The sequence below is a fragment of the Pseudopipra pipra genome, chromosome 1 (genome assembly GCF_036250125.1).
Source record: "Pseudopipra pipra isolate bDixPip1 chromosome 1, bDixPip1.hap1, whole genome shotgun sequence".
Lineage (NCBI taxonomy): Eukaryota > Metazoa > Chordata > Aves > Passeriformes > Pipridae > Pseudopipra > Pseudopipra pipra.
The window spans coordinates 126,700,274-126,712,519 of record NC_087549.1 but is presented as its reverse complement, the minus strand read 5'-3'; the positions used below and the strand labels follow the sequence as shown (position 1 = coordinate 126,712,519).

At 35.8% G+C, this 12,246-nt stretch overlaps 1 protein-coding gene across 10 annotated transcripts in view; it reads right to left on the bottom strand.

Moving 5' to 3' along the window:
* The window catches only part of DGKB (diacylglycerol kinase beta), a 389,503-nt gene that overhangs the window by 247,044 nt on the left and 130,213 nt on the right, over positions 1–12,246 (bottom strand). For all 10 annotated transcript variants that reach the window (XM_064676145.1, XM_064676132.1, XM_064676139.1 and 7 more), the window contains 4 exons: positions 9,896–10,049; positions 8,534–8,569; positions 6,846–6,986; positions 1,797–1,846 (listed from right to left, as the gene is read on the bottom strand). In XM_064676145.1, coding sequence (XP_064532215.1) covers positions 1,797–1,846; positions 6,846–6,986; positions 8,534–8,569; positions 9,896–10,049 — 381 coding nt within the window. The remainder of the gene's footprint in view (positions 1–1,796; positions 1,847–6,845; positions 6,987–8,533; positions 8,570–9,895; positions 10,050–12,246) is intronic.

The following is a 12,246-nucleotide window of genomic DNA, read 5'->3' as shown; positions in this document are numbered from 1 at the left end:
TAAATTGGGGAGTACCATTCCTAAACCATGACAGCCTTATTTGGTGCCTACTGTGAGGCATGAAGGGTTGAGATAACAACAGATCTGCCCAGAACAGGCTGGAAAACAATTTTACTTCAGCATTTGCTGTATTAGGTACAGAGCCACTGGTCACAATACTGCTTGGTTTGTTCATATGGGCATGGTACCTAACCCTGTATATATATTCCTTTATGTGCTCCTTGGGATGTTATTCTTCAGAGCAGGGAGAGGGATCAGGATTGCTTTGTTGATGTACTGTGGAATATCAGTTTATGACATGACATCAAGGGCCATGAGGGCCGTTTGGGATATGTATTCAGTGTTGCTGAATACCTACTCATTTAAGAATCACACCCAGTCTGTGGGGGGACAGGGGAGGATGATTTTCCCTAGCTTTTCACACCCTTTTCCTCCTTCAAGCCTGTTACAACTGCATTTCAGAATTTTTAATTCCCTTTGGATGTTAAGGAAAAAATGTTCTTGCTAAGTCTGCCGGTTTTCCTCAGGGCGATCCACATGATGTTTAGAGTTAAGAAAGAGATTTCCAGGGAGGTTGTTCAGAGGTCTGTCCTGAGGATGGATAGACCCATGAGTGCCATGGAAAGCAAGAGAAAATGGGCCAGCTTTCAAAGGATTACTCTGTTCCAATGCTTTGGAAGTTCACCCCCGAACAACTCTGATAAAGTGGCAGAATATTTGAAAGAAAAATGCCGTGGCAGTTTCAAAGAGGTGCAAAGTTATGCAGTGGGCTGGGGCCTGGCTACTGTTTATCAGACACTGTTTGATACTAGACAGCACCCTCAGAGGGAGGAGGAGGAAAGCAGACCAACAGGCACTGGGGTCAGTCAAAACTGCAGCTGAACCAGAGGAACCTGTGCTGGTAGCAGCCGTCCCTTCACAGAAGAAGAAACCCGTGACAAAAATCAGTTCACTTAGCGAGGGATGAAGAGGAAGCAGGGGCTTCAGAACAGGAGGAAGAGGCAGGGCCAGAGATAATCACTTCATCCCTATCCCAGGGTGAGCTGCCAGATATGTGAAAAGATTTCAGCCACCAGTATGTGCGTTATCATGAACTGGCCTGCAGCCAAAAATTTCCCTGTCACTTATGGGAATCAGCTCCTCTTCTTTACCAATCCACTCTATGCTATCTTGCTTCCAGGAGATAAAAAAGAAGAGGAAAAAAAAACAAAGAAAAAAAAATCACTGCCAATAAAATACTGCTTTCTGTTAACTAACAGAAAAAAATAGCTACATTTTTTTTTTAATTATTGTTATACCTCTGATTTTTCTTCAAACATTTGGTTGGGCTACTCCTCAAAAGTTTGCCTTTAACATTGTTCCTCTGTTCTTCATAACAACGTGGAAGTTCTGACATGCCTCCACATAAATTCACTGTGTGACTCTCATACTTACTCTTTTTAATGAAATCTTTACAAACGGTGCTTTGAGATACACATGTCCCAGCAGCATACTAGAATTTTTGGAATTATATTAATGTGTCCCCTACAGTAATATGATGAAAAATCAGAAGACTATAGAATAGGACTCCATGATAGCAGTGTCAACATTTGAAAATTTATACAGTAGTAGAAGCAGCAGCTTATTGGAAAACTCAAGATATACTTTTCAAATTGTTGACTTTTTATCGACTACAGTTTATACTGCTTCTAATAATTCAGGATAAATATAAACTTGATTTGGATTAATGTATTTTTGTACAGGTATTCCATGACGACATACTCTTACAATGCATCAAAATACACAAATAACATTACCGAACTATCCAGGTATCCATTCCCATCTGTATCATACAAGCGAAACATAACTGAAAAGAAAACACAGAGACAGGGAAACTTGGTTAGAAAACATAGTAAATACCTTTTTTTTTTTTTTTCATAAAAAACAACTCCAAACCAAAACACAAAACAACTAAACCTGAGTTACAAAGAAAGGACAAATATTAACATTTACTTTTAATGATCACTCTAACTGCAGACTCACCACATAAGTTGTATTATGTGAGAGGTTCACTCAGCAACTACCAGTGCCTCCAACAAGACATATTAGCTGGACAGTGTAATTGCACCTTTTCCACATTGTCACTCCAGCAGCTAATTTGGTCTGTGAACTTAATTTTTGTTCCTTCTAGAGATGATCTGTAGTCATGGTGAGTACTCCCAAAAGGCCCTTCTTTGTCATCTCACCAAATATTGGATAACATACAATTGGTCAGGCAAATATTGATAAACCTGTTTAAATTTTAATAATACTATCCTACGCCCTTGGTAGCAGCTATCACTATTGAATAGTAATATTACTTTAGAAAGTATTTTTTGACCAACTAAATGAAACAGATGATTAATTTTTTAAGTATCTAATCATTCCAATCCAACAATAAACATTCCTCACAAACTGCCAGCATGGCTTCTCCCAGAACCTAACTTGCTTCATCAATTTGAAAATGTATTCCCAACATTTTCGGAAGTCACCCAGAAAAGAAGATGCACTTTGAGAATATCCAGAAAATATATACTTTCAAGATTGTATCAAGACTTGATTCCAGTGACAACAATGGGTAAGTCTAGATATTTGAAAGCAGCTTCCTCAGCTGATCATATACTGCATCCGACAGCAGAGCAGAAAGAAGTCTGAAGCTTTGGTAGGAAATACTGTTAAAAGACTAAAGATGAAATCCAGAAGCCCACATATACCTTGCTATTTGTCTCTACTTTCTGGAACAGTTTGCCAGAGCTCTGAAATCTAAACACCTACCATCCCCTTCAAAAGTGCTAATTTTTTTAGCGCTAGACCAATTTTTTAGGGATGAAGAAGTCAACCCATGTTGAGGTGTTTACAGGACACTGTAATGCTGTCACTGACAACAAAACCCAATCAATCTGCTTACAAATTGTCTTATCAGATGTTTTTGGAAACATAACATATGACTTATTTAACAGTGAAGAATCACAGCACGCTGGATCCACAGCAAATGCTGTTAGAGTCCAATAAATTCCGCAAGCAAAGTTTACAATAGTCTTCAGGAAACACTATAATGAGAAGTGAGAGAAAATTCTTAGCAATTAGAAAGTAAAATTCAGAAAGAATTTGATTATTTTGGGACTTACAGAAAAACATATTTAACTGTTATATGGATTGGCTTGCTTCCCTTATATCCTCCATCTGGGGAATAAATTGTTCATCTAACTGTGGGGAAAAATGGTAGGTACTACACTGCTCTACCACTTCAACAATTTTTGCCACTACATTGCACTGCTCTTAAGAGCTGTAATACGAGATTGATGATGTTTACTGTAGTACACTGTTTAAAGCCACAAAGGCCCACTATTCATTAGTTACAGGCTAAGAAAGCCTATAAAAATCTCCTCCTTTGCCTGGAGTTACATAGCAGAGATACTTCAGTGTAAAACAACAGTTAATGTCAAGTCACCAGAGATTGGTGCTGCCCCCGCTAGTAGGCCTTCTACCAAAACTCAGAGCTTGACAGCTAATATTATCTGACAAAGGTACCATTAAGCATTCAGTTTCCATAGGGATGAATCACTGAATCACTCAGTGATAAAGTTCAAATCATTTGGTTCTCTTTCCTCCCCCTCTGTGATTCTAATACAGTGGTTAAAAGAACGTTTTACAGTTATGGTGAAGGCAAGGTTTAGCATTTCCATGATCTTTACCTACTCCAGAGAAGCAGTGCTTACAACTTTTTTTTCACTTAACATGAATCAGTAGTTCTAATCAGACATTTAGAACTAGACATTAGCATAATTATAACTGTTTCACTTTGTAGCAAACAAGTCTTTTCAATTACAAATGTATTGGGTAGTAAAAAGGCTCAATCTGTGTTCTTGGCTAGACTCTGAAAAACTATGCTACTGGTCTGGCATGCAATCTCTTTTCTATTCAAACCCTGCTAAATATTCATGTTCTCACTGATTTACACACTCTAGGAGAAAAAAACAACAACAAAATGATAAAAACAACCCAACAGAAGCTCTGATGCAAACTGCAGAGCTCAAGTCACCTTTTCCCATCCCCTTACCTGATAGCACTCTATTTCTATTACTAGACAGTAATATGACCTTAAAGGATATCTTCTATTCTTCTAATGTGTCTCTGTGAGGACTGTGGGATTTTCTTAATATTCAGGCCATACATAGATTAGAAATAATAGATATGTTGAGCATGTCAAATAGGTGAGGTTTGCACTGCTTAAGACCTCTAGAAACACATTGTTAATAGGTTGGAAAATTCATTTAACTGCTGGAATATTTGTAAATCTATGAAAATCTGTAGATCATACAGATCCAAAACCTAAACATTATTTTCTCTTAGTGTATTTTATCCTCCAGCTTATACCAGATTCTATTTGAAAGCACCACTTTCATTTTCTGCTTGTCCTGAAGTAAGTTTCCAAACACTCAGCTGTGATTAATTTTTTCAATTTTTGTCAACAGAGAAATAATAAAAAAATCATGATTAGAGATTAGTATTAATATTAATGTCAACAACTCCACAATAAGCAATTTTTCTTTTTTCACTTCATTGTTGAAAATTATAATTTACCTTACAGCCACAGTATCTACTGCTATAAAACTATTTCAGACAAAGGGCGAAATTATACCATTAATTTATAAGAAGAATTCAACTAAAATCAACAGGAAAGTCTGCATACTAATGGTACAGTATAAGCCAAAATTCAGATACTAAAACGTGACAATACATGGTATATTTTAAGTCTGTATGACTGTACCAGGGTGAATTTATGCTGATACTTTTGGTCTGTGTTTGGCCCCAGCCACCTGTAGTAGTTTATATTCTCTCTGCCAAGTTCATTGATAAAACAGTGAATTCATCCTTGGAGGGAGAACTTCTGCATAAACTCTTTTAATTGGTGTTCTGTGATTGGCTAATTGTCCTCCAAGGTCGCTAGAAGGAGAATTTGAGGAGGAGGAGGATGAAGTAGCGCCCCCAGACTCAATTAAGAAAGACCCCCAAGGCATACTGTGCGTGCGTGCGGGGATTTCCAAAGTTCTTGCGCATGCGCTGAAGGGATGCACGTACATAACCGGGAGGTGGGACTGAGGGCCTCTGGCTGGGCCGTGCTGGTCACACCTGGGAGGTTGAGGTCACTCAATTAATTGTATAAAAGCAATTCTTGGAGGTGAGCTAGCTTCACACCAAGGACAACGTCACCTTTTGGCGGGGACGCCTGCCAGTTTGTGAACTTACTGACTCTCCAAGGATGCAGCCTCTGCTATGGGTAATTATAGGCATGCTAGGTCAGTAAGATAACTTTATGGGCAACAGCTGGGTAACTGGGGAGGTCATGCTGGGGGCTTATTTCTCTCCTCCTTCCTCCCTTTTGGGTTTGTTTGTTTTGTTGGCCACCTCTTAGTAATAAATATTGGTTTTTGTTAAGCTTTTAATGGTGTCATGGTTTTCAGGATTCAGTATGTTCCGAACCCTCCCTAATACAATAACAAAGTAGAAAATAAACCTATAAAACAATATGCCCATAATTATACACAGTAAATACAAATGACTTTGAATATGCAAGTACCGTACACCTATCAGATCATGCTCTCTCCCTCCTAAATCATATAGAACACAGTCTTTTGCACATGTAGTTTCTATTGCAGGAAGTTCATGGAAAATTCCCTAAACTATAATCATCACCTGCTCCTCTGTCTCTCCTCCTTTTGGTTGTACCAATTCCTGACACCAGGGGAGGCAACTAATCTACATTTCATGCTATGGTTTGTGCACTGAGCTCTTCAGAGCTCTGATAAGGCTTGCATAACTTGCTACCGTGAAACAGTTATTACACTGTAAGCTAAAATCAATCCTAAGAACTTAGTTTTTCTGTGCTTGTGTTCTGAATTCACATTCATGCGTACATTCTCGTATTCTAATCATGTGATACCAAACTGGTATCACCAAATCTGGGGAATAGCTGCTTATAATCTTTGCTGAGGCAAAGGTATCAATGATCTTATAGTACAAAGTTGCCATTGTAAGCTAACTACAGGTAATGAAACATCAAAATACTTCAACAATATGTGGTCATGTAACCATGTAATGAATTTTTACTCTGACAGAAGCCTACTGTTTGCATGTCCTATCATACTGAATGTTTACTTTCCATATTAGAGCCTGATCCCACAGATCTTCTACAGACAGACTAGCTACGTATATTGAAGTATATTTGATCTCAATGAGGACATTTTTCTCCAATTCACAAATCGAACTCAAAGTTATTTTTTAATAGGTAGAGGTGTTGTGCTTTATTGACTCAGGCCCCTAACTAAAAAAAAAAACATTTCTAACTTCCCATGTCAAACACTCATTCCCAACAGTGAGGCAGACTTGGATCATTCTTGGCTTTTCGGTATTCACTATCATTATAGAGCCCACAGCCTACACTAACTATTCTTTTTTTGAATTAGCTTGTTTAGTACAGATTATTCACTCCATCTATATATCTCCAGGTATCCTCAGTATATATAATTTGTTTTTCTCAGATCTGATGCTAATCAAGGGATGACAGTATACAAAAGATTATTTTAACTACAGAATGTACAATCCTTACTCCTCATCTTTACGAGTGCTAGATAGAGCAAATTTAGTTAAAATCTCATCAAATTAATACTATTAGAAAGATTAAAAAATAATTTCTGCAATAACAGTCACCTAGAACCATATTTTTATAATGCAGCTGTCTCAAAACTGATTCTTAAACTCAGAAACAGAACATTTGATGACTTGTGGAAATAAATATATAAAATTAACTTTAAAAAAGAACATACATTCTAGCTTGTCTTCTGGTCTTCCTCTTTCTAGCAGTGATAAATAGCAAACAATATCTTTCAGCTGGATCATGTCGGGTAAATGTAAGTTGGCAGGAGTAGGAGGTCTGGATGTAGAGGTACCTTTGTTAAGTCTCAGACCTGGAAATAACCAATAGCTGTTGTTAGTCTTCACATATGATACAAGCAGAAAATGAAAACAAAACTCTTGCATACATGCATCTTTGTTTTATGTGAATCTCAGATTACTTCTTCATCCAAAGTTCTAAACAATTTGTGTTCATAGTTTATCCAGCAAAGGTAGAATTTAAATGATAGTGAGGTTTTAAAGTGTTGTACAAATAAAGCAAACTATCAGAATACCAGCCCAATTATGGGAATGACATAACCTTTTTTTCATTCGCATTGATCTGATGTCATTTGGCTATAAACCAATTTGGTGAATAATTTTAATCTACTACATTACATGTTAAGTATTAAAACACTGCCTTGTGCTTGTAGAATCTTCATTTAATTTATAAATTGACACCAACTACATTAATTGAAGATGTTTTAGTGTCAAACTCTGCTAACACCCAAGTGTATTGTTATCCCAAAAACACAGCCAGATGCATGTCAGTGCAGTACATATTTAAAACATGGAAGCCTCAGTGACAAACTACTGAGGAAATAAACATAGAATTTAAATACGTGCTCAGACATTATGATTAACAGCAGTTCCAGTGTACCACTTAAAATACAAGTTTCAAAACTGCCAAACTTCTTTTGTTTCAGGACAACGTTAGTATGACCAGTCCTGATGATATTACTGGAATCTGCAGGATCAAAGTTGGAAAAACTGGGAAGGACAGCAGAACACGGAGAAAGCAGTAATAAAACTTTCTTTGCAAGTTTTTACGCTTCTTTCTGATTTTAGTGATGTTAAAGATGAAACTTTGGAAAAGGATATACTGTTCTTAAAAATTTTCTGTAACTAATTCAGTACAGATTCATCATTGCACACATAACCTGAATACATAATTTCTCTCATCCATTTGTCTTGAACAAGTTAATTACTGTAGCAAATGGAAATAGAATTTTGGTGTGGTTTTTTTCACTGCCCTATTTTTACTTTGAAATACTTCATTGCATTCTGAAGACATCTTTAAAAGTCTACATGTTAAAAGGTAGTTCTATATGTTAACAATACATGTTTACACATGTTAAAAGAATAAAATTTGGTAAATAAGAGCAAATTGGCATGCAAAAAATGTATCTTGGAATCAAGTCCGTGTTCATGGTTTCAGGCAAATAATAAACTGAAAATAAATATTTAAATTAATAAAAATATTTAACAGGGCAGTGTTCTATTTAATGAGCTTGCATGTCAGTTAACTGTCATTAAAATTAAGACATTATAAAATGTTATCCAATTCAGATGCTAGCTTTAATCACAAAATTTACACAAATAGTTCGCATTCCAGTCATGAATATTATTCACAGAATAAAAAGTATTTCAAAACTTGGGATAACTCTTTTCAAAAATATATAGTCCTGACATCCAAATGAAAAGTAATACAAATTTTAAGGTATCTTTTAACTTATCATCAGCTGCAAGGTACAGGTTAAATTATTACTTCTTAAACAGAGGTGGGAGAGGCTGACTGCAATGTTCTGACTTACAGATGACTCGCAGTGCTTCTGCTTACCTGGCATCTGTTTCCATCTCTCTTCAGATGCCTTAACTGAAAATACAATTTATAAACAGACATGAGTGGACCAAAAGACATTAAGCGAAAAACAAACATGTACCAGAAAGATTCATAAACTCTACTACTTTTCTTGTCATCTTCTCTAGCTCTCATGTATCTTTTCATTTCCCAGAAGAATGTCAAATGTTTCTGTCAAATTTATTTTGCAGTACCAGTCAGGTTTTTTTTCACTATTAGCAACATTTAAAAATTACTAGATATCCTAAAACAAAAGTTTGCATAATTCCCATTTGCACATCAAAATGTACTAATACACAGTTTTTCCCTTTAAATGCTACAAATTATCAAGACACAACATTTAGTTTAAATCTCATGCAATTGAATTACAATATAAACAGTATATTTTCAAGCACAAATAACTCTTTCATGAGGTGAACTGAATTGCCTCTCTGATCATGTTTTTGATATAACAATTTATCAAACAGTCCTCCTGGTATTACGTTATATACAAATGGAAGATTCCTAAGCCGGTATTTTGTTATATTATTTCTATAGTTATAGTTATATTATTCCTTAGTAACTGAAAAAGATGAAAACTAACTATAAAGTGGGAAAAGCTTGTGCAGGAGAAAAAAATTTTTGGAAGAAGCATTTGAGTAAGAAACTTAGCATACAGTTTAAACAACAACAATAATAACAACTTTAACAATGATGTTATAACAATTATCATTATTATAATTTTATCACACATAAGAATAAAATATATGAGAAATTCGAGTATGGCCTATACTGGGCAGAACTTATCTGTAAATCTGGCAATGACCTAAAACCAGTTATTATAATTTCTACATATGAAGTGTTAAAATCATAGAAATACAATACCAGAATGATAAAAGATGATTTTTTAAAATAAAAGCTGCTAAGTATGTAGGATTACTACCAACAGAATCACACCTAGACAATTAAAAGAAACAGCAGTAACTGGGCACAGAAACAATAGCTCTCCATCAGGAGCCTTGGGTGTGAAGCTCTGAAGGCTTCTACTTGTTTATACAGTAGAGTAGGCAGCAAGATCATGTAACCATAGCAATCTGATTAGCATTAACATGACAAAGACCGTCCACTTGGTGTCTCAGCTGCATCATTATTATGAATTAAAAAGATTAAACCATTTAATTTCTATTTCTTTTCACAGCATTTCTTATCATGAGTGAGTTAGTTTCTCTAATTTCACAAATACCAGAACAACCTCCCCCACCAGCATATAGTTTAGAACTCCATATATTTAAAGCTATTAGAAGTAAAACAGCAGAGTGAGGGAACCTTTAGCTCTTATATTACTGTGATTTTATCACTTACCTCCAGAAAGGTGCTGTGGCTTGTTTTTTATTAATGGGCTGCAGTGAGATATTTTGTTACTAAATGATGTAAAAAGATGCTCAACAAAATCATCTGGTAACTCTGCCTCCAGGAAAGTCTTCATGAACAGCTTGAACCCCTCTAAATCAATTGTCTAGAGTGAGGGGGAAAAGAAAAAAAAATGTGAATGTTTTGTAAAAAAATTCATACTAATCCATCAAATAATATTCTGTTAACAAAAACTTTGGACCGTATTTGAAATACTGATTTCTGAAGATATAGACTGGCACAGCTATTCTTGAAAGTGATTATTGAATTAAGCATTACTTTGAAAACTGACAGTATTGCTACAATACCTCAGTATGAGATAGCCCAGAGTAAATTCAGAGCCCTTATATCAGACCCTGAAATCAAGTTTCATGCTCTCTAGTTTGCTGATTAGAATATGGCTTAACAGCACATACAAAATTGCAACTAAAGGCACCTATGGAGCTTACAGGGATGTACTTAGCATATCTTATCTTTTCTATAATTAGACAAAAAGCAGGGGATTTTTGGATGTCTAATTCAGAGAATTGAAGTCCTTCGGTCTTTTCCTAAGTGGGTACATTTTCTGCTGGTGTTTGTCAAAGAGTTACTAATCACCCTATTTTAAATAGGGTAGGTCTCAGTAGTCAAATGAGAGTGCTGAGATATACAGCATTACTTACAGGGGGGAAAAAAACCAAGTTGTTGGTTCAAAACTTTTGTTATTTACTTTAATTTGGCTTTGTTTTTGCCATCAAGGTAAGAACTGATTAATAAAACTCCATTGATGACTGATCCTGTTAAGACAGCACTGACTAATTAATAAAATGAATCGTAAAATATCTCAAGTTGGAAGGGATACATAAGGATCATTGAGTCCAACTCCCTACTCCTCACAGGACTACCTGAAACTAAACCATATGACTAAGAGCGTTATCCAGATGCTCCTCAACTTCTGACAGGCTTGGTGCCATGACCACTTCCCTGGGAAGCCTATTCCACTGATCGACCACCGTCTCAGCGAAGAACTTTTTCCAGATGTCTGATCTGAACTTCCCCTGATGCAACTTCATTCCATTTCCTTGTGTCCTGTTCCTGGTACCAGGGAGAGATCAGCACCTCCCCCTCGAGGAAGGTTTAGACTGCAATGGGGTCACAGCAACGTGAAGCATTATGATCCCATCCTGCTAATACCGAACTACTAAAGTTATCCTGAAAGATATTGACACAACTGCATACTTATCAATGGTGCTACTCATTACATATATGACTTTAAAACAGCTTATCATTAATCTGTAAAAAACAGCGTTATTGTCTTTGTTTCTAGATCAAACAGAACAGCAACCTGTCATCATTAAAAAATTAAGAGACAAAGCAAATTATACCACAAAATTGACTTTGAGAGTTCTCCCCATGCTTCAGGAAGACTCCATTTCTCCATAGAAAACTCTAGTGCAACTCCTTTAGTTTAAGAATCATCTTGAAACCATGCCAGAAAAAAAGAAAATCAAAACTAAATTTTCCAAACACCTCAGTGACTTTGACATCCGAGTCACAGTATAAATAATTTTTTACAATTATTTTAAAATCATTGTAACACTCTGGAGCAGAGATTTCTCTTCCCCTGAATTCTTTATTTTTTTTTATGTATTTATGAGATGTAAACATTTTATCTCAACATGAAACAAGGTTTTTCCATTAAGACCAAGACTTAACTGCCTCAGGTTAATGTTTTAAATGTGTATCAATACCTTCATGAGGGACCAGCAGCATAGATTGCAAAATTTGACTGCTCTTGTGCAAGTCATCATTATTAGGAATGAAAGCTTGGCAAAGGGGTATCTAGGCTGAGCTTCTAATACAGAACTTCATTGGAGAAAGAAGTTCAGTGAAACCAATAAAACTCTCACCTCTTGAAGATTAAAATAGCAGAGACCTAAAAAAATAGCGCCGACAATGCTCAAGCTGGGTGTAAAATGGAAATAATCAACTTGGATAGAATTCTGGCCACACTTTTACTTTGGCAAATCATATTCTGTTTCACTCATGCTACAAACTTCATATTTTTTCTCTCTAATAGTTACCGACATTTAATTCACTGTGTATAAATTATCAAACCACAACGGCAAAAGGAGTTGTATCAGCATCCAAGTAAACCGGTGATTAGTCTACACTATATAAATGTATTTTTTAACTGCAAGCATAACAAATACATTAATCACTAAATCAACCAACTTTAGCAATGTGAAATTACTTTGTTTGATTGTGCATTAATGAAATGCGTATTAGCTACTTCACTAAATCATATACACAAAAAAAGAATA